This window comes from Labeo rohita, chromosome 19, assembly GCF_022985175.1.
Source record: "Labeo rohita strain BAU-BD-2019 chromosome 19, IGBB_LRoh.1.0, whole genome shotgun sequence".
Taxonomy (NCBI): domain Eukaryota; kingdom Metazoa; phylum Chordata; class Actinopteri; order Cypriniformes; family Cyprinidae; genus Labeo; species Labeo rohita.
Window position 1 is genome coordinate 29598618 of NC_066887.1, and position 26793 is coordinate 29625410.

General features: G+C 34.4%; 2 protein-coding genes across 2 annotated transcripts; both read left to right on the forward strand.

Moving 5' to 3' along the window:
- The first annotated feature begins 2307 nt into the window (after positions 1-2307).
- On the forward strand, positions 2308-15397 carry stard3 (StAR-related lipid transfer (START) domain containing 3). The gene is made up of 15 exons (XM_051136042.1): positions 2308-2405; positions 3341-3588; positions 5180-5257; positions 5823-5900; positions 6016-6069; positions 6259-6376; positions 8160-8261; positions 8350-8405; positions 8536-8628; positions 8714-8776; positions 8872-8967; positions 11269-11348; positions 11892-11996; positions 12104-12197; positions 13897-15397. Exons 2-15 carry the CDS (start codon positions 3367-3369, stop codon positions 14002-14004), a joined length of 1347 nt encoding a protein of 448 aa, XP_050991999.1. The 5' UTR covers positions 2308-2405; positions 3341-3366; the 3' UTR covers positions 14005-15397.
- Positions 15398-17542: 2145 nt separating this feature from the next.
- Positions 17543-22887, forward strand: mreg (melanoregulin). Its single transcript, XM_051137130.1, has 7 exons — positions 17543-17623; positions 17741-17987; positions 18082-18181; positions 18599-18761; positions 20384-20474; positions 20555-20718; positions 22404-22887. Exons 3-7 carry the CDS (start codon positions 18090-18092, stop codon positions 22599-22601), a joined length of 708 nt encoding a protein of 235 aa, XP_050993087.1. The 5' UTR covers positions 17543-17623; positions 17741-17987; positions 18082-18089; the 3' UTR covers positions 22602-22887.
- The last annotated feature ends 3906 nt before the right edge of the window (positions 22888-26793 follow it).

Consider the following 26793-nt stretch of genomic DNA (forward strand, 5'->3'; position numbering starts at 1 on the left):
TATCAAAAAGGGACGTTGCAAAGGGACCCCAAAACATTCGAAAGGGGCAGGGCTGCCTTAATAAAATGGCTATAACTTCCAAACAGAATGAGATATCTTCGCCAAACTCACAAGGCATATGTAAGAGCTGAATCTGAGGTCACATGAAAAAAGTTGTGGAGCTTGGCCACTTGGTGTTGCTATAAGAGAGAAAAAAAACATAAAAACGGCCATAACTACATAATTGTTTGTCCTATTGACATGAAAATCTGTACGCACTGTCTTGGTTCAAAGTGCCACAAGTGGCTATAGGAACATTTGTGTATCTCAAAAAAATGGCCGCCATAGACCGCTGAACTTTGAGTACCTATTAGACAAGGTTAACAGAGGTCGATCAGAACGAAACTCGGTGGGCCTGTTTGACTCACGACCCTAAAGGCCTATATTGCGTAGTACATAGACCGCTAAATTTTGAGCACCTATTAGACAAGGTTAACGGAGGTCAATCGGAACGAAACTCTGTGGGCCTGTTTGACTCACGGCCCTAAATATAGGCCCTATTGCAGCCTATATTGCGTAGTTTTTCACACATACAGACAATATTCGTATCATACGATAGACCTAATCATTTCAAACAACTTTGCCTCTAGAACCACTGCTGTCAATAAAACCGTTTGTTAAATTATTGAGAAAATGTAAAAAAACTACTTTTGCGAACAAGTCCTAGGTTTTTTGCCCGATTGGAACCAAACCAGTGCAGAAAGATTCTCTGGAGAGTGAATATCAATAATTATCAAAAAAAAAAGTTGAACGTTCAACTTTCCGTCACAGAATGCCAAAGCGTTTGAAAAGGCTTCAACAAACTCTCAATGCATATGTAAGAGCTGAATCTGAGGCCATATAAAAAAAGTCCTGAAGCTTGGCCACTTGGTGGTGCAACCAACTGTCCTATTGACATGAAAATCTGTACGTACAGTCATGGTCCAAAGTGCCACAAGTGGCTATAAGGGCATATCTCAAAAAACATGTCCGCCCGGGGGCGATGAACTTTGAGCACCTATTAGACAAGGTCGGAGGACGATTGGAAGGAAACATGGTGGGCCTGTTTGACTCACGGCCCTAAAGGTCTGTGAGAAATTTGAAGGAAAGCGGCCACTGGGAGGTGAAATCGCATTTTTCAAGGGTGTAATCAATTGTATATTGTGTGGTTTTTCACACATATGCACAATATTCGTTTCATTTGATAGAACTCCTCATTCTGAACATCTTTGCCTCTAGAACCACTGTTGTCATTTGTTAAATGATTGAGAAAATGTTTTGCAAACTAGTCCTGGAAAAGAAAAAAAAACACTGTAGTACAATTCTCTGGACTCTCTAGGTCAGTAATAATAATAATAATAATAATAATAATAAATAAATAAAATAAAAAATTGTTGAAATTTACCCTTTGGCAAGCTATAACAAGGTTGTTTAGAAAAGGGACCTGTCCAAATATACCCGAAAGCCTATAAAGCCTAAACGAAAACTCAAAACTTCACAAAACTTGGTAAGCATATGCGACTGGTGATTCTAAACAAGCATACAAAGTTTTATGGACCACAGCTGGCACTATAACACATTAATGTTAAAAAAAGACATTATTTCTAATGGCAGATTACCTGTATTTGCCAAAAATATGGCCCTGGACCACAAGACCAGTCTTACGTAGCACAGGTATATTTGTAGCAATAGCCAACAATACATTTTATGGGTCAAAATGATTTTCTTTTATGCCAAAAATCATTAGGACATTAAGTAAAGCTCATGTTCCATGAAGATATTTTTGTAAATTTTCTGTCGTACATATATAAAAACTTAATTTTTGATTAGTAATATGCATTGCTAAGAACTTTAAAATATAATAAAGAACTATAAAATACAAATATTGGCCTATCCTAACAAACCCTACATCAATAAGCTTATTTATTCAAATTTCAGATATGTATAAATCTCAGTTTCAAAAAAAAAAATTACCCTTATGATTTGTTTTGTGGTCCAGGTCACAAATGCTTTTTAAATTTATTGTTTTAAGTGGTTATAGGCTTGCTAAATAATATGTAATGTCTTTTTTCATATGTGCTTAAATGCCTTAAAGCGTTTAAACCCCAGTAATCGCTGCTGCAGCTTTATTTTAAATACTATTTATTAATAATCTGTCCATTACATTCTTATAAAACTATGGTAATTTGATATAAGGATTTTCACACTGGTTTAAGATCTATTATTCTGCATAACGTGATGCATTTTATTTCATGTCGGCAACGTTTCCCACTTCAGCCACTAGCACTTTAGACCGTCGATCAGCTGGCGGATGTGACGGCTTCTCACATCCGGTTGTTATCGCGGAAGAGCAGCGGGCTGCTATTGAGAACGATGCGCTGAATCTGGTGAGTTTCGTCTTCACTTCTTTTAACTCTCTCGGCTGATTTTTTATTAACAGCGGGATCGGTCTTTTTAATGACTTATAAACAACTGGTCTCAACTGTTAACTAACCCAGTAACCAACTAAGTAAGTGTTTAAGTTTAGAGCTACAAGTTTGTTTACGCTATTTACGTGCCAACTAGACAAATAAGTGTGAATGTGCTCATGAATATTAATCAGGTCTGTTCTGAATATCAAGTATGTGTTATGAAGGGTTTTTTATTAGGGGCTGAGGTTTTTAACGTGAAATAAGTATTTAAAGCTTGTTTGCCTCATGTAGTGGAACTGCATTCATGTTGACAGTGCAGAATTGATTATATAATGGTTTTGCTTTCCCAGTATTTATTCTCTGGTCTGTTTATGTCACATGATTTTATTTATTTATTCATTCTTTATTTGGATAAACAGGAAACCCAAAAGCCTCGTAGGTTAAAAGGTCTCTGATAAATCAGTCCAATCACCTTCTGTCATAATGACAATTATTGACAAGCATATTCGCTTGATGCATCTATGACAATTCATAAACAAATTAGATGAAAAATTATGGCATTTAGTGATTCATGTATAAATCACGCTGTTCTAATTTTTTCCCCAGCATTATCACAAATCATTGTTAGTCATTCAACAAAACCTAATTAATGCAACCATGGTGACATTGCCTATTTAAATCAACAGTGTTCAGTGTCAGGTAAACGATAGGGAATGCTTTTTGTTAAGCCATGACTTTAGGCCAGTTTTGAAAGAGGTCAAAGGCTCCTTGATTAGATCTTGTTCTTCAGCCTGATGCTGTGATTACTGTGCTTTCAGTTTGTGTTTAATTGCAGTGTCTCATTGCATAAGAGCCAGACAAAGTATTTATTTACGTTTGAGTGTTTGATCATCTCTTCGTCTCCGTTTCAGGGAATGTGCTCCAGCTGCACGTAGTTATGCCGAGCGGCGTGGACTACAGCGAGTTGGGGGGAAGTCTTCCAGCCATTGCTTCTTTAAACGCCTCGTATTCCCAGGCATCTCTCTCCCTTCCCTCCCCTTACTACCCCCCGCTACCCCCGGGAGAGAGACGAGCCTTCTCAGACGTACGCCGAACGTTCTGCCTCTTCGTTACGTTCGACCTCCTCTTCATCACTCTGCTCTGGATCATTGAATTAAATGTGAGTCTTTATTTTGTGTTTCCAAACTGTCTGGTTGCTAATCATTTTTCTCGGTTGTTCAGTTTGTACTTCCTTTTTGTAACTTCGCCTATAGTCGTGTGGGGTGATTTTTTTTTTTTTTTTTTTTTTTTTTTTTTTTTCTCCTTACGGTTGATTGTACATGACCGTTTCACTTCCTCTGATGAAAATAGAGGAGTCTGAAATTTGCATATTAAATGTATTTTAAACTTATCTAATTTTATACATTTTAATAAACAAAAAATAAATAAATAATTGCATAAATAAATATTTCCATATATTTTATTTAACTGCACATAGATATGTATTTACTTAAAAAAACATATATGATTAAAATACATTTAATATGTAAACTACTTTTATAGTTTAATAAAATAAAATACTATTTATGTAGTTTTATAGCCTGGAAAATATTGATATAAATATACTACATAAAATATAAAAGAAATTGTGAATATTGAGATAAATATGCATATAAATATTTTCTTTAATTTTATATAAGTAAATACACACTCATGCATGTACTTACTTTAAAATGCAGATTGTTAAAATACATTTAATATGCAAAGTATCTGTATACACTACCAGTCATTACCAGATTTTAAATGTTTTTTAAAGACGGCTTTTCTGCTCACCAAGCCTGCATTTATTTGATCCAAAGTACAGCAAAAATTTGTATTATTTTTAATATTACAATTGCTATAACTGTTTTCTATTTGAATATATATTAAAATGTGATTTATTTCTGTGAATTTAAAGCTGAATTTTTAGCATCATTACACCAGTCACGTGATCCTTCAGAAATCATTTTTGTAATGTTATAAATGTATTTATCATCACTTTGATCAACTGAAAGCATCCTTGCTAAATAAAAGTATTTATTTCTAAAATTTCTTTCCCCAAAATAAATAAATAAATAAATAAAAATTACACTGACTCCAAGCTTTTGAATGGTATAGTGTATAATATTACAAAAACATTTTATTTCAGATAAATGCTGATCTTTGGATCTTTCTATTCATCAAAGAAAAATGTACTCATCTGTTTTAAATATTGATAATAATAATAATAATAATAAATGCTTCTTACACAGCAATCAGCATATTAGAATGATTTCTGAAGAATCATGTGACACTGAAGACTGGAGTAATGATGCTGAAAGTTTAGTTTTGAATTCAGGAATAAATTCCATTTTAAAATATATTCAAATAAAGAGCAGTTATTTTAAATAATAAAAAAGATATTTCACATTTTTATGTGAATTTGGATCAAATAAATGCAGGCTTGGTTAGCAGAACCGAATTCTTAAAAAAAGCCCATTAAAAATCTTACTGTTCAAAAACGTTTGACTGGTAGTGTAGTTTAATAAAATTGTTTATATATATATATATATATATATATGCTTTTTGTAGCTTATTTATAGAAAGTATGAATAGTAATAATATGTGCATAAATAATAAAATAATATATATTTTTTTATTTATTATGTATCTTTAGTATGTGTGATATAAAAGAGTATATTTATGTGCAGCGTGAAGGATGCTTAATTTGCCTTTCTCTCTGTCTCTCTCAGATCAGAAAGAGTATATGGACCAGTCTTGAGAATGAGGTTGTTAACTACAACTTCAAGTCCTCTTTCTTTGATATCTTTGTAAGTATCATAAAGCAAATTGCCTTGATACTTATCAAACCATAGTAAAAGAGTAAATTTTTATATCCTTCTCTGCACTATTGATTTGATATGATCTCTCAGTCTTTAATGCTATTCAGTCATGAACACACAAATTGTATAAGCTGTTAATCATTAAACTGTTCCAGCTTTGTTTCCATTTTTTGTTTGGTAAAGCATTAGTCTGTTTATCTAAAGCTTACAGAGCGTGAGGTGTGAGAAATTATAATTCACACAGTTGATGTCTCGCTACTGTCACCCTCTTAAGCATGTGACATCAAAAGATGTACTGGCAAAGTGCTCATCCCCTACAGCATTTCTTGTACAAGCAAGTTTTGGGTGAATTTTGGTATAAAAAAGGCCTCGTAATGCTTCAGAGCTGCTGTCATACTTGCAAAAACAGTGATGTCATCCTAGAAACATGTCAGAACTCTCATATTTGCTGTTGTTCTTAAGGATCAGTAAAGAACAATCATCGTTAAAACCTCAGTTAATACTTTATGAGCAATAATCTCTCTCTTTTTCTCATTTGCCTGGTCCCACTCAGCTTTTAGCTGTGTTTAGGTTTCTGTGTTTACAGCTTGGTTATGCTGCATTTCGATTAAGACACTGGTGGGTTATTGCGGTAAGAAAGACCTCAGTCTGTATAAATCCTAAATATTTCCAATTTATGAAAACATTATAGAAAATATAAAGGCTTGGATATGATCATTGTCTTTTTTTACTTTCTCCAATCTCAGATCACTACGCTGGTGACCAGCGCCTTCCTCATTGCCAAAGTTATCTGGTCAGATGTAAGATATTTCAATATTTTGTCTTCCTAACTAATTTCTGTTAATATTTAACTCCATTTAAGTGAGTCACATCAAGTTTGTTCCTCAAATAGACCACTAGCTGTTCTCTGAATTACTCATGTGTTTTATTGTATTGCTGTATTAATAGAAATAGGTGTAGGATGTCATAGTTCCCCTTGTTTTTCCCAGTTGTTTAGTCAGAATGCTTTTGGCTACGTTCTTCCCATCACCTCGTTTGTGGTGGCATGGCTGGAAACCTGGTTCCTGGATTTCAAAGTTCTCACACAGGAAGCAGAAGATGAGAGAGGTGGGAGAGCTTTTTATAGTAAGAAAATCCAGGCCTGTATTGAACTGATGCAAATCAGTTTGGGCATAGTCATATGATCATACTGTAAAGCTGAAATATTATATTGTTTGTCCGTAACATACTTATAAGTCTCAAAATAATTTTTCATACATGCATTTTGTTACTGATTATGGGATTTATAACTTGAAAATAGCAGAACCTTGATAGCAGTTTATTTTATTTTATCCCTGAAGGTGACCTATAATATTATTCACATTTTCGTTTCTTTTTTTCCCCTAAAAACGGTCAGAATTTTTTTCTTGACCTTTTTCTCACTCTCTCTAAGCCTAGAATTAAGCAGTTTGAAGTAGAAGTTTTTTTTGTACCTTCAAGAAATGTGAATTAAGAAATAATGATAAAAAAATATATATAATTGGCTGACCCTATATATATATATATATATATATATATATATATAAAAAATATATGTATGTGTATATATATGTATGTGTATATGATATATATATGTGATGGGTAAAAAAAAAAATCCGAGACGTGTAATAATACTAAACTTTGTTTTATGCAAATACTGATCATACACTACCAGTCAAAGGTTTTTGAACGGTAAGATTTTTCATGTTTTTTAAAGAAGTCTCTTCTGCTCACTAAGCCTGCATTTATTTGATCCAAAATACAGAAAAAAACAGTAATATTGTTAAATATTTTTACTATTTAAAATAACTGTTTTCTATTTGAATACATTTTAAAATGGAATTTATTCCTGTGATCAAAGCTCAATTTTCAGTATCATTACTCCAGTCTTGTCAAATGATCCTTCAGAAATCGTTCTAATATGCTGATTTGCTGTTCAAGAAACATTCATTATTATTATTATTATTATTTAAAACAGTTGAGTACATTTTTCCAGGATTCTTTAATAAATAAAAAGTTCCAAAGATCAACATTTATCTGCAATAAAAAGCTTTTGTAACATTATACATTATACCATTTAAAAGCTTTTCAGTTATTATTATTTTTTTTATTATTATTTTGGGAAATAAGTTATAGAAATGAATACTTTTATTTAGCAAGGATGCTTTACATTTAAATTAAAAAGTCAATCAAAAGTGATGATAAAGACATTTATAATGTTACAAAAGATTTCTATTTCAGATAAATTCTGTTCTTCTGAACTTTCTATGCATCAAAGAAACTCTACTAAGCTGTTTTCAACACGAATACATTTTTAACACTAAATCAGAATATTAGAATGATTTCTAAAAATTCTAAAGTGCTGAATGCTAAAAATTCAGCTTTGTAATCACAGGAATAAATTACATGTTAAAATATATTCAAACAGAAAGCAGTTATTTTAAATAGTAAAATTTTACTGTTTTTGCTGACTTTGGACCAAATAAATGAGGCTTGGTGAGCAGAAGAGACTTTTTTAAAGACATTAAAAAAACTTAGAATACGTTTATGGTTGTGACGTCATAGACACGATCATTTCCGAGCGAGTCCACTTGGGTTTTTAGTTTCAATAAATGTTTTGGGTAGACTGGGAAACTTTGCTTTGTAAAACATTTGAGTATATCTGCATAGTACCAGCACTTTTTAAAGAGGAAGAAAAATTCCTTTTTGTCATTTTAATAGTGTTGTGGTCATGTGAAGTCACATTGCTTTAATCTTTGGGAAGGGAAACATGCTTCTGCTTTGTTCTGGAGATGCACACTCAGGCTGTCACTGATGTTTTGGAAAGTCCTCACACTATATTGACAATCTGTCATTTTCTCATCTCCTGCAGTGTATCTGGCAGCAGTCAATGCTGCGTGTGAGCCGGCCCCTCTGATCAGTCCTAGACCCGTGTCTGATGGACAGTTTTACTCCCCGCCAGAGTCCCTGGCAGGTAACAGCATACATTCCTTTCAGTCTAATGCAACTCATTGTCTGTTTTTTGTTTTATTTCCTTCCTAATGTTTGTGTTTGTTCTGTAGGTTCGGATGAAGACCTTGATGAAGAGGGCCTCGGCAGGAAAGAACTAACAGAACAAGTAATTATATGGTTGTTTTTCTTTTAATTATATTTGGATGGAGGAAATGTTTGAAAATGGCAATTTCTGTCCTTTCAAAAGTAACAAGATCCATTTATTTCATCACTTTGTCTAATCACTTGTTTTTAAGGACAAGCAGTTTATACGACAGGGACGGGAGGCCATGGCTGTGGTGGAACAAATACTGACACAAGAGGAAAACTGGAAGTTTGAGAAAACTAATGTATGTAGACTTCCATGCTTGCAGTCTTTATTTGTTTCTGTTTTTTGTTTTTTTTATTGGTTTAATATGAGGTTTTATTTCTTAGGAGGTGGGCGATGCCGTATATACACTTGAAATCCCGTTTCATGGGAAAACGTTTATTTTAAAGGTATGTTCCCTCTGTATTATTATGAGCCTTTTTGTCTCTTTATGCTTGTTCATGTATACAGAATCAGTCACTGACCTGTGTTTTGGGTGTTTTAGGCACTCTTGCAGTGTACCGCAGAGCTGGTGTATCAGGAGGTCATTTTGCAGCCTGAGAAGATGGTGCAGTGGAACAAAACAGTGTCTGTTTGTCAGGTACACCTTCACTCTCAGACGCCTCCATTAATGACAGCTGAAACACATGTTGGTGTGAGGCACGTGTTAATAGTGAAAAGACACATGCACACTTCAAAATGTCCAAAAAATTTACAATTTAAAATATCTTTTCTATAAAATGCAATCTATTCCTGTGATGCAAAGCTGAATTTTTAGCATCATTACTCCAGTCTTCAGTGTCACATGATCCTTCAATAATAATTTTAATATGCTGATTTGATGCTCAAGAAACATTTATTATTACCAATGTTGAATTTTTGTTGAAACTGACACATATATCAGTATTTATATTTAGTTAAATTTACTTTTTATGACTGATGCTGGGGCGTGTGAGATATATATATATATATATATATATATATATATATAGTCTATGACGATATCGTAATTGTTGTTTTAACAATGTATGCTTTGACATCAAATATATTGCAAAGCTAAACAAAACGCATACAGAGTGCACGCATACATTACGTGATGAAGTCTGGTTAGACTAACTTTTCACAGCATGATTCAGTCTATTAAAATGCATTTAGAATAATCACATATTTCAAGATAAGGGAGCAGAAAATGTATATATTTATATCATTTCATATAGTTATTATCACACAAAGCGTGCCATTTTTTTTTTTCTTCAAAAATCAGTGTGGTTACAAATGTGATACTGTTTTTATATAACAGTTACATAAACAATAAGTTATATTAAGACTTACGTTTTAGGCGCCATATTGGCTGTTTTTGCTCTATTTCACCAACAAAAATCATTCCAAACACAGCCACAGCACTGTTTTGCATCTCTGAGCAACATGACAGTGTTTAATCCCTGAATGAATCGGCCATTTAAATGATTCGGTTCAATCGCAATGACTCATTTATTAACAGTGACTTGATGCCACCTACTGCCGGTTTTAATTTCACATTTAAAGTTTCTTCATTTTTAAAGGAACACTCCTTTTTTTTTGAAAATAGGCTCTTTGTCCAACTGCCCTAGAGTTACACAGTTAAGTTTTACCGCTTTCGAATCCATTCAGCCGATCTCCGGGTCTGGCAGTAGCACTTTTAGCATAGCTTAAAGATCATTGAATCTGATTAGACTGATAGCATCTTGCTCAAAAATGACCATATATAATGATGATATTTTTCCTATTTAAAACTTGACTCTTCTGTAGTTACATCGTGTACTAAGACTGACGAAAAATGAAAAGTTGTGATTTTCTAGGCTGATATGGCTAGGAACTATACTCTCAGTCAAGTTTTAAATAGGAAAAATATCGAAACTCTTTGGTCATTTTTGAGCGAGATGCTAACGGTCTAATCGGATTCAATGATCTATGCTAAGCTATGCTAATAGTGCTACCGCCAGAACGGGAGATTGGCTAAATGGATTCGAAAACGGTAAAACTCAATGTTTTCTGTTTAAAATATCAAAACATTATTTATGCATTTGTAACAGCAGGTTAAAGCATTCCATGTCCCTGCATTAACGTGTAAATACATCTAAATTCCACTTCATATGCAACTTTTGCAAAGATGAATTTTGTTGATACTGATTTCATTTGTGTGTTAACAGCCTAAATGTATTATTATTATAATTGCCTGAATTAAATGGAAGAATTTGACTCAAAATATGATGCACACTTTTAGACAAAAATGGCTCCATAAAGTAAAAATGGCCATAAAAGGTAAAAATCAATTTAAACTTATTGGAAAAGAATTATTTCTATCATTGCTGTGAACTGACCACACAGAATATGAAGAGTATCAAGAACTTTAAGAGTTAGCTGTCCACGGTAGTCTTTACGATATCAGCACAATAACACATTTAGCAAAATAGTGTCTAATTATTGTTATCGATTAAAATCCCAGAAAATATTGAGATATTATTTTTGTCTGTATCGCACACCCCTAATTGCTGCTGCTTTTTTTTTTTTCAATCAAAATTTTTTTTTTAGTAGCTGGATGTCATTGCATAATGGAGAACTAAAAGTATATGTTAAATAGGCCATCTTGTGACCCAGCACACAATGCGTGTGCATTGATGGTGATATTTATGCCGATGACCTGAATTTGAATCCATCCCTGTTGTTTCCTGTTTTCTCTCTGACTTTCCTTGCTAATTATAGAAAAAAAAAGTCCAAAAATAAAACTCCAAGAAGCTTTGTGGGATAGTTTTGAGTTTTGAATCATTGAAACAGCCTTGAAGAAGCTTAGAAGACATGTCCTGCATACACTCTTACATTACAGTTAATGTTCTCTCTGTGTTCTTCTCGGATCTGTCTACAGATTTTACAAAGAGTGGATGACAACACAATGGTGTCATATGATGTTTCTGCAGGAGCCGCTGGAGGTGTCGTGTCTCCCAGGTGAGAGCGAGCACTTACGAATTTATGCATTAAGGGATAGTTCAACCAATAATGAAAATTCTGTTATTAATTACTCACCCTCATGTTGTCCTAAACCCGTAAGACCTTTGTTCACCTTGGGAGCACAAATTAAGATATTTTTGATGAAATCTGAGGGCTTTCTGACCCTGCATTTTATAAAATTCATAAAATTTTGGTTGAACCACTTATGTCACACGGACTATTTTAACGATGTCCTTACTACCTTTTATGTGCCTTGAACATGACAGTTGTTTTGCTGTCTATACAGAGTTAGATTAGATCAGATTTCATCAAAAATATCTTAATTTGTGTTCTGAAGATGAACGAAAGTCTTACGTGGGAAAACATGAGGGTGAGTAATTAATCAGAGAATTTAATATTTGTGTTAACTACCCCTTTAAGGCTGTTTGGAATGTGAAAGCAGTGCATATTTGTTACAAATAAGCTGTTTTGATTGGCTTTACAAATAATTAAGAAGTCAAAGGGTTCAACCTGTGTCTCTTTCTCATTATTAATCTTCAGGGACTTTGTGAACGTTCGTCGGGTGGAGCGCAGGCGAGACTGCTACATTTCTGCAGGAATGGCCACCAGTCACTGCAGCAAACCCCATCACAGTCGCTACGTCAGGTCTGCTTAAATGCAAAGCATTTTGCTTCCTCAGCCAATGGAAATAGAGAATTTAAAGCTGTAAACTAAACTTTTTCTCCCTCCCTCTCTCTCTCTCTCTCTCTCAGAGGGGAAAATGGTCCTGGTGGATTTGTAGTGTTGAAATCTAGCAGTAATCCTTCAGTTTGCACCTTCATTTGGGTCCTCAATACAGACCTTAAGGTAAGAGCTGAATTTACTGCCAGTTTGTGCATTTAAACCATTTAAAACAAATTCAGATTATGTTTTTAATTATGTTTTAAAAGGCAAGCATCCATACTATTAGCATTATTATTACACATGCAAATTTATAGCAACCCCATAACATTAAGTTTTTTGCATCATTGTGCACCAATTGTGATATAGACATGGTGCCTTAAATCAGTCAATTTGTTGAGAGGATGTGTGCTACAGCATTTTGATGGATGTTTAAATGAGCATACAAATCCAATAAAATTATATTTTGTGGTTCTCTCTTTTGATTTGGATCAGTTAAAGAGGTAATTCACCACTTGCAAGATGTGGTTTTAATAAAAGTTGGATTTCTATGCAGTATTTGTTTTTAATCAGTGCTACATAACTAGAAAAAACTATGGAAACTTCGCCAGGGAATAATACAAATTAAAAGATAATTGTGACTTTTTATCTCACAAATCTTACCAGTTTTCTCAGAATTGCAAGATATAAATGCTATAAACAGTTGCAAGTAATAAAGTGAGAATTGCAGGATATAAAAAGAGTTTTTTTTGTGAGACCTTTTTAATGCAGTTGCGAGTTTATATCTCACAGCTGTGACTTTTCTCACAATTGTGAGTTTATATCTTGTGGTTCTGGCTTTTTTTTTTTCTCACAATTGTCAGATATAAACTTTTAAAACTAAACAATTTGTTACAATGTTCAATTCTGAGGAAAAAACAATCTGATACAATCTGATCTGTAATTTTCACAAAAACCTTTTTTTTTTTTTTTTTTTTTTTACCTTTAAGTATTTACTTAAACTACCAACATTGACTGTACAAAGCAAACAAAATCCAGAAATTACAGATCAGATTGTATTTTCACAAAAGCCCTGAAGCTGTTAAAAGTCTGCCAGAATTTACGTTTTTAATAAATGGTGGTATCTTGTTGCAGGTAACATGGCAAAAAAATGATTCACTTAAACTACCAACATTAACAATCCAACACTTACTTACCCTTTAATACATTGGTCTCAAACTCAATTCCGGGAGGGCCACAGCTCTGCACAGTTTAGCTCCAACCCTAATCAAACACACCTGATCCAGCTAATCAAGGTCTTCAGGATTAGTAGAAACTTCCAAACAGGTGTGAGTTGGAGCTGGTTGGAGCTCAACTCCGCAGAGCTGCGGCCCTCCAGGAATTGAGTTTGAGACCTCTGCTTTAAAACCACCCGAAACACCCTAGCAACACCTTAGCAACACACAAAAAAAATACTACTTATGCAAGCAAAGAAAAAAAAATGTATAGAAGCCTGTTTCTGCCACTCAATAAAAAATAAAGGTTATTATGACTTTTTATCTTACAATTCAGACTTTTTTCGCAATTCTGACTTTTTTTTTTTTTTTAATTGTGAGAAACTCGCAAATGCAAGTTATAAAGTACCGTTTTGAGGGGGAAAAAAGACTGGCCTCTGAGTTAACTCGCAATTGCGAGTTTATATCACGCAATTCTGAGAAAAACAGAAAATTTGTGCATGGACAAACAATTTTTTGTTTGTTTGTTTTTCCAAAAAAAAAAAAAAAAAAAAAACTAATTTACAATTAAATGTAATAAATTGCTTATTTTAATAAGTATTACATTTAATATCCAAATATTTATATATATATATATATAATTTTTTTTATTTATTTATTATGTATTTCAGGGTCGCCTCCCACGTTACCTCATCCACCAGTCACTGGCCGCCACCATGTTTGAGTTCATGTCTCATCTCAGGCAGCGTATAAATGAAGTCCACGTCTCCTACCGGTGACGGCTTTGACTCTTTATCCAGCCACAGTTTACATCGTGGTAATTTCAAATTACACTGTGCCATATTCAAACTACGACTGCCATGAGGAGACACAGCATTGCGCTTGACTGGCAGGAAGTTGTTACGGCTGTCTGCGTCTAGGAAACTTTGACTGAATGTTCGGCTGCACTTTACACTGAAGTTAAAGTTTATATAGAGGTACTACTGCAGCACATGGGCAAGAGGTCATAACTCATACTGTCAAACCCCACAAGAGCTGAAACACATGCACAGGAAGTTATCAGGAAGAGCTGCTAGTGATATATGAGAAGAGAGCAGGGGAATGGATTATGCCTAAAACCACTGTTGTCCCCCTACTGAACAGGACTGAAGGCTAGGACGGTTTCTACATTCTGAGCCAAATACGCTGTGGTTGCGCATTCTGCTTTTACTTAAGCCTTAATCGAACATGCACACACATTCATACTCATAATTATTCATACTCATTAATCTGTAGAATAGGTCAGCATCCTGCCATGTATATGATCATTTGTCTAATAATGTATACGGTTAAGAGTTAGACTGGTTAACTAGAACTCAAACCATTTATATAAAACATGCTGCAACAAAAAAAAAAGCAAACACTTGTGCTTGGTTTTGTTTTATAAAAACTGGTTTGATGCAGCTCAAAATCCGTCTGAAATGAATATAATGGGCCTTTTGTTGAAATGCGTGCATTATTTCTTTTCTTTCTTTATTGCATGTCAGTTTGTTTTCTCACAGAGCATTGCTGTCTTATTTTTTTTTTAATTATACACCCATGTTTACCACAAATATACAGAGCATAGCAATTTACAAACAGGAAACTAAGGCATAGTCGGCGGTTGTTTGATTAGTAGTGTCTCTAATACAAATGTGAATGTGTCCTTCATTAGTTGCCTTGAAGCAAGCAAATTATTTGGTTGAGAGGAAAGACACTGTTACAGGGTATTGGGCTTCCTTTTATAGGATGCACATGTTTAGGTCGGTTTATCAGTGGTATCGTAAATGAAGTTGATTGTTTTTTGTTTTTTTTTAAACAGTCTTGTTCTGTACTTTGTTTTGCAGCCTTCTTGGCTTGTACTTGTGTGCCTTTGTTACAGTTTCACTCACTGAAATCACAAGTTGCTTTCATTATTTAGATTTCTTTTGTATCTGAACACTTTGTTTTGGCCTCTATGGACTGTAACCACATTTGTTTGTGCAGAGCCTTTTGCAGTTCACTTGAATTCACTTGTGATTCAGGTTCTGTCTGAATGATATTTTTATACTGATTTACAGTAATATGAAGCATAAGTTTGTCATCTAACTCAAAAATCATGATTTTTTTTTAAATGAAGAATCAACATTTAATAAAATTAACAAACCGTTTACACTCGATGTCTGTTGTGTGTTTCAGATTTATAGTTTATTACACGGTGACCCCGAGTGAGGACACACTTAAACAACACTTTTAAAAGTATGAATGTCATACGGTAATACATAAATATTTTGTATGTTTTGATGCCAAAAAAGGGCAAGAGTTTTTAATAGTATCAGGTATACCAGAAAATATATTTACATTTTTAAAAATTGTGTTTATGGGCCATTCTACAGAATTGGTGCGAACTGCTGTCCCAAAGCCAATAAAAAAAAACATTTAAAGAGCATTTAAGTAAAAAAAAAAGAAGTTCAAAAAATTAAGGGATTTTTTTTTATTTGTCATTTTAAATGGAAAAAGTAATATAGTATAATTCATATACGCAGTGATTTCTTAACACATAGTTCTATAATGTAAACTTTTTTGTAAACATGTAAACAAAGAAATGTTTTGCTGGAACATTATCTTTAGTTGAAATAAATGCCACTTGGTTTAATATTTTATTTAATTCAATGACATTCAGACATTTTAAATTGTAGTTTTATGTCCAAATACTTTTTTTGGTTATATACAGATGAAGTCAAAAGTTTACATACACCTTGCAGAATCTGCAAAATGTTAATTTTCTACCAAAATAAGAGGGATCATACAAAATGCATGTTTTTTTTTTTATTTATTTATTTAGTACTGACCCGAATAACATGCATTAAGAACCAGGGGTGTAAACTTTTGAACAGAATGAAGATGTGCACAGTTTTCTTATTTTGCCTAAATATTGCTTTTTTTTCCATTTAGTACTGCCTTCAGAAGCTACAGAAGATACATGTTTCCCAAAAGACAAAATAAGTTACATTTACCCTGATCTTTAAAATTAAAACATTTTCATCCCCCGGCTCTTAATGAATATTTTTTCCTTCTGAAGCATCAGTAAGAGTTTGAACCTTCTGTAATAGTTGCATATGAGTCCCTCAGTTGTCTTTAGAGTGGACTATATGTAAACGTCTTTTATGTGAAATGTCTTATTCAGGTCAGTGCTAAATAAAAAATAACATGCATTTTGTATGATCCCTCTTATTTTGGTAAAATAATTAACATTTTGCTGATTCTACAAGGTATATGTAAACTTTTGACTTCAACTGTATGTCTATAATAATGTGGTAAACATACTTGGTCTTTTTCCCATCTCTTTTTTTAAAAACATCCTGACATAATCACAAGGATTATTATTTGTATTATGTTTCTTAAGTGAAAAGCCTCTGGCAGAGCAAGTTGTGCGCAGCTCACCATGTGATAGGACACAGCCTATGAGCCTCTCACATGAGTATCACACATCAAACACTTCTCTAGTTCCCTCTTTTTTTCTCATATAAATTCAGAGGTTTGGAATTTTTTGTTGGTTCCATGTATCAGTTGATTCTCAGTGATCTTTGTACACATTTGCAAGGTTGTCCTACTTTCAGACAAACTTTCAGCCACATTGATCAAACCAAAAGATGCAGTAGGAGATGTGATGTTTGTTACTCCTTAAGGTAGAATTAAATTCCATGTCTTATAAGTGTCTGTTTAGTTCTGGGTTTTTGTGACCACAAACTTTAGACAGAAATTCCTGCAATTTTATGATGCATGACAACTGGCAAAAATAAATAAATAAATATATATATTGTGTTTTTACACTACCTCTGGATTTCACTTATATATATATATATATATATATATATATATATATATAAAAAAACCTAAACTAACTTAAACCTAAACAAAACAAAAATTACAAATGAAATAAGTTATTAAGCAATGAAGTTTGTTATTGCACTGAAAATATTAACTAGAAATAATTTTAAAAATATATATTTTAATATAAATAATAAATGTAACTAGTACAAAATGCAAAACAATTACTAAAAGAAAACTAAGTATATAAATAAATGCTAAATCAAAATATGAACAAAAACTGTAACAGTTTTTATCTATATAATTCCAAAATAACACTGACCTGCTGTTATATCCTTCTCAAATTTAGTATGTATTGGTTTAATTATTTTGCTAGTGAGCCAATGAGGTTTTCCATGAAATGTTAGCAGGAGGTTTAGGATTATTGGTTTTCACAATAATATGAAGCAACAGTGTTATATAATCACTCTGTTACTTTCAAACCTGCTTCATTTTCACTATAACCGTTTAAAAACTCAAGAAGTACTGGATGTGCAATGCGAATCCGAACTGTTGAAAACGTTCACGAAGGTAAAAGCACATTTGTGTTTTGCGGCTGTAGGACAAGTGGCTTTATTTAGAGGTCTGTGATGGCCTCAGGTTACGCAGCTCAGACTCATGACTAAACTGTGATGTTATTCATTCCAGAGAGACTTAAACGTTTTAGCTCTCTGGGCCACAAACGATGCTTCACTTCTGAATACGTGAAAATTGTGTGTAGACCTGAATTGATGGATTCAGCATTTTGCCAGCAGTTCCTGGGGTAAGTTACATCAAGGCTATACATCACACTGTTATTTTCATCTGAAAATACACAACAAATGCTGCTGTGAGGGACGAGGCTCACCCTGAAGAACCCGGAGAACCACATATGACTCTGACAGCTTGAACAAAGGCAAGAAGATTCGTTTTTTCCTCAGAAATCTCACCTTTAGTTTCTTGGGGAGGCAGACGTGGTGTTTAACACTCGTCCCTTTCCCATCTTCTAGTTACGAGGATGGGTGCCGCCTTCAAGAAGTTCTGTATTCGATTCTGCTGTTGCTGCTGCTGCGTGGAAGACGATGAGGAAGAAAAGAGACCTTTGCTTAGGTATTACTTAGGGGATGTGGGTTCAGTTTGTTTTTGAAACATGCCGTTTTTGCTTTGTCTCAAAAAATGTATTTTATTTTCTGTTGTTTTTTACAGGAAAATATTTAGTACAAATTAAGGTATAACTTACATATTAAAAGTTTTGCTAATGCTATTAACTTTTTATTACATGTGTACGTTTTTCATAAATACTTAATTTATAACTCACGGTCCAACGTACGTCCGCCTTTACTTTGGGCCAACCGACATATTCGCTGACTGACAGGAAAAAAAAAATAATAATAATTTTTAAAACAAAAAAACGGTTTCACTGCTAATTACCAAGTGAAATCACACTGTTATTGTCGCTGTTTCAAGGTACGACATCTTTATATGGTGATAGTATTTTAATATTTTGTTTGTGTGTGTTTGTGCCAGTCACGACACGTTGGAATATTTTGACCGCGAAGCGAAAAGAAGGCGGGACCAAGAGACCAACCTGTGGAGTGAACCTGGAGACCCCTCCCACTCTGAGAGAGACGACGACCGCACGCTATACAACCTGCTGCAGACCAGAGCCAAAACCCAGCGAGGATCTCACGTATGACACCACTATTACACATTTAAATCATTACTTAAACACAGATGCGATGCTTTAATGTCCAGTGACACCACACGTAATATCACACGTAGAGATGACGCCTGAAATGAACAAAGACCATAATGAGACTTATTTGCATAAGTGGGACTTGTCGTAACACTTGCATATTATTGCTCTTTTGCTGAATTTGAATTTATGACCTGTGATAATTCAGGATTCTTTGATGAACAAAAAGGTAAAAAGAACAGCATTTATTCAAAATAGAAAATATTTATCTTTACTGTCACTTTTTATTAACACATTTGTTTGTAAATAAATGCTGTTCTTTTGTACTTTTTATTCGTCCAAAAATCCTGAAAAACATATCATAGGTTCCAAAAAAATATTAAGCAGCAAAAACTCGAATATTTTCAATATTGATGATAAATCAGAATATTATTATTTCTGAAGGATCATGTGACGCTGAAGACTGGAGTAATGATGCTGAAAATTCAGCTTTGCATCACAGGAATAAATTATATTTTAAAGTATATTAAAATAGTAAACCACTATTTTAAACGGCAATATTTCATAATATTACTGTATTTTGATTTAATAAATGCAACTTTGATGAGCATAAGAGGCTTCTTAAAAAAAAAAAACTTTAAAATTCTTTTTTGATCTGCTTCAAATGTTGACTACTATAGTTTTATAGGAGGAGGTTTCATGGACTTTACAAAAAATATTATAGGTTCCAAAAAAAAAAAAAAAAAAAAAAAATATTAAGCAGCAAAAACTCCAATATTTCCAATATTGATAATAAATCAAAATATTATGATTTCTGAAAGATCATGTAACGCTGAAGACTGGAGTAATGATGCCAAAAATTCACAGGAATAAATTATATTTTAAAGTATATTAAAACAGTAAACCACAATTTTAAACTGTAATGTATATATATATATATGTGTGTGTGTGTGTGTGTGTATGTATGTATACCTACATAACTAAATTACTTTTAATCTTTTACATATTTGTGCCTTTTTTTGATTTCTAAAATATTATATACAGTAGTGAACATTTGAAGTGAATCAAACCTTTCATCAAAGTTGTCCTAAAACCAAAACAATACCCGTTCTTGTCTTAAGACAACTTTGATCAACTTTTTTGATCTAAATAGTAAATCACTGTTTTAAACTGCAATATTCATAACATTACTGTTTTTTTTCTGTATTTTTGATGTAATAAATACAACTTTGATGAGCACAAGAGGCTTTATTAAGTTTTTAATTAATCCTTTTCATATTTGTGCCTTTTTGTTTTCTAAAATATTATATAGTCAACATTTCAAGTGGATCAGACCTTTCATCAAAGTTGTCCTAAAACCAAAACAATACCCGTTCCTGCCTTAGGACAACTTTTGTGAACTTTTTTTGATCCACTTAAAATGTTAACTATAGTTTTATAGGAGGATGTTTCATAGACTTGACAAATAATAACAATGTTCTTGGCCATTTTTCTGAGAAATATATCACGATTTTGTCCATATTATCCAGCCTTATCTATTCCTGTACAACTAGGGCATGGTATTTGTAGGTGTGACCTCTTAATGCTTTAGTTGAGTTGTTTCTTCTGTCCTGTAGGGCTACCGGCGTTTGAGCATCGACATTGAGGCCATGAGAGACATGAGGAGAGAGGTGCGAGATAAATGGAAGATGATCTTAGAGAATCTGGGTAAGAGGTTATGTGTGAGAGATGATGTTCCGGTGATTCAGGGACAGTCTGTCATTGAGATGTTCGGTTTCTTCTCTCAGGGTTCATGGCTGAAGCCGAGTCTCTGCTGACTGTGTCTGCTAGCGCATCATATGACCGCATGAGAAATGCAGCGGTCGCCCGCAGCCTTCTACAGACCCTCCACACCGAGACGTCCATATTCAACAGCAAAGAGCCTCCACCCGAGAGATACCTCTTCATCCTGGTGAGCATCTTACTCAAACTACAAATACGAACAATCAAAAACTGTCAAGAGCAGAAGTATATATTGCTGCACTTAAATGTGTAATGTTGCTTCTCCATCAATGCAGTTAACTGCAATTTAAAGGAAGATGCGGTGGATGTTACTTTTTTATTTATATTTAATTTCATTTAATATAAAAAGATATGTAAATATCTTACTTCCGCACCTTTTTCTTCAGTGCGGAAGTAAGCCTATGGGTGAGGCTTCTGGTTTATTACCCGCTATAGGGAGATAACGAGAAGAGAAGAAAACTGTTTGCACTACAAACCAGTGTGTTCATAATTAAGATAATACATTAAAATAATATGGTAAGAAACACCAATCTGCAATATCAAGCAGCAAAATGAGCTGTTTTGTACAGCTAAACATAGCTGGACGCGGATGAGCCCGGAAGCCAGATCCATAAAATTTACAAATGGCCGCACCCACTTTTACAGGTAGAAAAAGGTGGATAAACATGAATATTCTTCCATGAATATTAACATTTATATTAAATATAAATGTTTAATATTAAACTACCAGTATCAGCTTTACCAAGTAAATAAGCATAAATTAGTTTCTTTTAATGGCCGCTAACATTTAAAATAGTATAGCTGATAATTTTGTGGTTATTTTGAAAAATCATTACAATTTTATGGAGCATTTTTTATCTTAAAAAGGGCTTGAACCATACTAATTTACATGCACAAAATAAATGTAATATATATTTTATAATATATTATCTATTAAAAAAACAACATTTAAATGTGTGCATCAGGGTTATTATAGTTTACTAAAACTAAAAATTCAAAAATGAAATTAAATGAATGAAATTAAATGCAATATAAAAACTTTTTTGTATTGTATTTCAATGTATTTCAGCTAGTTGCCAATGCAAAGTTTCTCATTTTGATTTAATTAATGAATTAAGGGAACTATAACTGGAACTAAAATGGAAATAAAAAATTACTAAAAACTGTATAGACATTTTAAAAAACTAATAAAAATAACACAATTATATTGTAACCAAAATTACAATTGAAATGAAAATGGTAAATATATAAATGAAAACCGATTAAAACTATTAGTGAAAACAATATATACACTACTGTTTTTGAACAGTAATATTTTTAATCTTTTTTAAAGAAGTTCAAATATTTTCTATTTGAATATATTTTAAAATATAATTTATTCCTGAAATCAAAGCTGAATTTTCAGCATCATTACTCCAGTCACATGATCCTTCAGAAATCATTGTAATATGCTGATTTCCTGTTCAAGAAACATTTTTATTATTATTACTAGTAATTATTTAGCAGGGATGCTTTAAAGTGCGATAAAGTGTTGGTAAAGATATGTATAATGTTACAAAAGATTTCTATTTCAGATAAATTGCTGTTCTTCTGAACTTTCTGTTCATCAAAGAAACCAGAAAAAATTCTCCTTTTTTTTACAGGAAATCAAAATATTAGAATGATTTCTGAAGGATCATGTGACAGGAGTAATGATGCTAAAAAATCAGCTTTGAAATAACAGAAATAAATTCCATTTTAAAATATATTCAAATAGAAAACAGTTATTTTAAATAGTAAAAATACTTAAAATTTACAGATATGATAGATGACCTCCTTTTTCCTCACTTTGACCTCTATAATATGTTTGCTCAGGACCGGCTGATTTATCTGGACGCTGCTGAGGATTTTGTGGCCAAGGCTCGTCGCTTCTACCCTCCTAAAGATGACGATGATGACGAAGAGGAAAACCCCAGTCTAATAAATCTTCCTCTGCTGCTGTCCCGCATAAATCAGAACATCTCTGGAGGAGAGGACGACGATGAGGGCGAGACCACCGGTCCGGAGGACTGACACTGAGATTGGATTGTGTTGATGTTTTCAGAATCGAGTTGGAGGGCTTTTGGAGGTAAACGGATTTAGACTGAAGTCGGCTCGGGTCAAGGTGGATGGGAATGCTTAAGATTAAATAGCACAGGTTGACAGGATTAATTAGGCAAATGCTTTTGTGAGAAACAAGGAATCATCAAAATAGCTGCAGATCTCACTTTTTATGTAATTATGAAATATAAGATCAGGATTACTAAGGCATGTTGGTATTGTAAGTGTAAGATGGAGAAGTGAATTTGAATAAATAGAAATGAAGCTTTTCTCTTGAAATTGTGTCAGTGTGTTCTTTATGCTTGTATTTTTTTTATAATCATGCAGATTTTCACTAGATGTTCACTGATGGACTGGAGTGGTGTGGATTACTTATGGATTATGTAAGGAATAATTGACGAGGGACGTTGAGTTCTTAGAAAATAATGCACACCCCAGGTGGTGATGCAGTGGTGGTTACACCATTGTTTTCGTAGAATTCAACAGACCGAAGTCAGTTATTCCACTTACACTACGGTTACCACACCTCAAGACATAGATCAGATGATATATCTCAAGGCATTCATCCGGTTTTTTGTTCTTAAAACGCTATTGTTATTAGGATTACTTTCTTAGGGGCCGTTCACATATCGCGCCTAAAAACGCGTGGAAAACGCTAGGCGCGCCGATTTTTCCTCCTTTCCAAAGCGCTCTGTAGCTTGCGCTCCCGTGGCGTCTGCCGTTGCTAAGCAACCATGACCCGCACTCTCAATGAAGACCCGGAAGTTTCATCAAAGGACAAACGGATTTCCAGCACTAAAAATCACTTGCTGTAGCTCTGCTACTAAATTTATTTAAAAATGTACAGCTATGATCAGCTGTTTCTCCATCTTGGCTGAGCTTTCAATGTTATTACGGGAAAGGATGAAGCTAATTGGTTGAATCTTGTCACATGACCCGCGGTGCGTTTGCGGCATTCTGAAAAGTTGAGATGTTCTCTTTTCTACTTGATGCGGCGCGGACGCGCCTGAAAAAAAACGGCTGCGTCCGAAAACCTAGTCAGCTGACTTGCTGCCTCGCTGCCTTATCAGGCAGTGACTTCGAAGGCTGCGAAGGCAACTCTAGAAACAGTTTCGGACGGACTTCAGAGGCAGCAGAACGTGACGCCGTTGCTAGGTTACCTAACGGTTAAGTTGCAGATTTTGTAGAAAAACGATCTTATACAGTTATGTATAAATTATTTAATAATACATAAAGACCTCAATGTCATTACCCACCGAAGGTCTGTGCGTCGGAGAAGACGACTGAGAATGGCAGCTACTTTTTGCTTTAAAAATAAAAGCACTGATGCAAGTAATATTGCAGAACAGGTCATTGTTATTAGTGGCTGTTTCGTTATTATTGGTAGTATATTGTAAATATTATTCTTATTCACTACTCATTTGAACACTTTTAACATTTTTTTTTAAATACTATTATTACAAACAATATTATTTATTATGCTTTTTACACTATTACGATTCATAAAGTATATCATGGTCAAGATCTCATCTATTATATAAAGTAACAAGTCTAATTTCACCAGAATATCTTTATTTATATAGCCTATATGACGCACACGCACAGGATTGTGGGAAATCGAAGGCAACGAAGGATACGTCTATGCTGCCTGCAAAATTCCATCAGAAGAAGGTACCTCCGGAGACAGGAAGTGAAGCAGAATTAGAATTCGGACGTGCCTTGATACCTTCCTGCCTTGGAATGCTGCCTCAGAAGGCAGCATTTTAGAGCTTTCGGACGCAGCCTACATTTGAAATAACGAACTTGAGCGCGCAAAAGACGCGATATGTGAACGGCCCCTAATGGAAGCGACGCGCACGCGGTTTGACGCGCTCGGTTTTTTTCAGGCGCGTCTGCGCCGCATCGAGTTCCCTTAATAACATTGAAAGCTCAGCCAAGATGGAGAAACAGCTGATCGTAGCTGTACATTTTTAAATAAATTTAGTAGCAGAGCTACAGCAAGTGATTTTTAGTGCTGGAAATCCGTTTGTCCTTTGATGAAACTTCCGGGTCTTCATTGAGAGTGCGGGTCATGGTTGCTTAGCAACGGCAGACGCCACGGGAGCGCAAGCTACAGAGCGCTTTGGAAAGGAGGAAAAAATCGGTCCTTTGATGAAACTTCCGTCCGCGTCTTCATTGAGAGTGCGGGTCATGGTTGCGCGATATGTGAACGGCCCCAAAAGGAGGAAAAATCACATATCGCGCCTAAAAACGCGTGGAAAACGCTAGGCGCACCGATTTTTCCTCCTTTCCAAAGCGCTCTGTAGCTTGCGCTCCCGTGGCGTCTGCCGTTGCTAAGCAACCATGACCCGCACTCTCAATAAAGAGGCGGAAGTTTCATCAAAAGACAAACGGATTTCCAGCACTAAAAATCACTTGCTGTAGCTCTGCTACTAAATTTATTTAAAAATGTACAGCTATGATCAGGTGTTTCTCCATCTTGGCTGAGTTTTCAATGTTGTTATGGGAAAGGATGGAGCTAATTGGTTGAATCTTGTCACATGACCCGCGGTGCGCTTGCGGCATTCTGAAAAGTTGAGTTCGCGCCTGAAAAAACGAGCGGGTCGCTTCCGTTATGAGCGCGGCTGCCGCGCGTCTACATTTGAAATAACGAACTTGAGCGCGCAAAAGACTAGATATGTGAACGGCCTCTAATGTAGTTAATAAAAAGTTTAGACAGACAGACGGAGGACTGAGTCTCTCAAATGTGATCAGCAGCACTCACAAGAACAGCGCCGTTGTCAGTTCGCCTGTGAGAAATGTCATGTAGTTTTTAAGTTGTTAATCGTCAGAGCAGCGTTAACAACATTAGCGCGTATTCTAACGTTCGTGCAACTGGATGTGTGTGCGTCTGTAAGGGAAAGAGTATGAGAAATAGAGTTTGTGCTTTCCGTACATAATAAAACGTAATAAAACGTCTGCCGTGGCAAAAACATGTAACTAATCTGTCGTTTTTATCCTATTGTTTACTATATTTTTTGCTTGGCCACTGTCATTGTGGGTTTTGGTTATTTTGCCGTTTTAGGCTGTTAAGGACCTTTGAAATAAATGAAATGTTATGGCGAAGTGATATAGACATTTAATGCAGTCAAGAGCTGCCTGGAACTACGTTCGCCGTGCGTCTCCCTGAAAATAATGCACATCTTCAGAACGTTCGTCAGCCAATCAGATTAAAGGAGAAGTCCACTTACAGAACAAAAATTTACATATAATGTGCTCACCCCACTGTCATCCAAGATGTTCGTGCCTTTCTTTCCTCAGTCGCTAACAAATTATGTTTTTAATGAAAAAAAAATCAGGATTTTTCTCCATATAATGGACTGATATGGTGCCCCAAGTTTGAACTTCCAAAATGCAGTTTAAATGCGGCTTCAAACGATCCCAGCAGAGGAAGATAGGTCTTATCTAGTGAAACAATTGGTTATTTTCATTTAAAAAAAAAAAAATTAAAAAAAAATTAAATTTAAATACTTTTAAATCTCAAACACTCGTCTTGTCTAGCTCTGCCTGCGTATTCTGACTCAGGACAGTTAGGGTATGTCGAAATTAACTCAAATCGTATTTTCTCCCTCAACTTCAAAAATCATTTCAAAATCATCCTACATCGCTGCAGAAGTACCGACAGTCTTTGCAAAGTAAATGTGCAAAGATCAAACACCCTTAAAAAAGGTAAAACAGCGATATAGGATGATTTTGAAGTTGAGATCGCATTTACGATCATTTGAAGCTGCATTTAAACTGGATTTTGAAAGATCAAACTTGGGGCACCATAGCAGTGCATTATATGGAGAAAAATCCTGAAAAATTTTCCTCAAAAAACAATTTCTTTACGACTGAAGAAACAAAAACATGAACATCTTGGATGACAAGGGGGTGAGTACTTTATCTGTAAATTTTTGTTTTGGAAGTGGACATCTCCTTTAAAGCATTCAATAGCCCCGTAAGATAATGTGATGTTTTTATCAGCTGTTTGGACTCTTATTCTGACGGCACCCATTCACTGCAGAGGATCCATCGGTGAGCAAGCGATGCTAAATTTCTCTAAATCTGTTCTGATGAAGAAACAAACTCATCTACAATAATAATACACAATAACAACAGCATGAATAAAAGGAACAGAAACCTT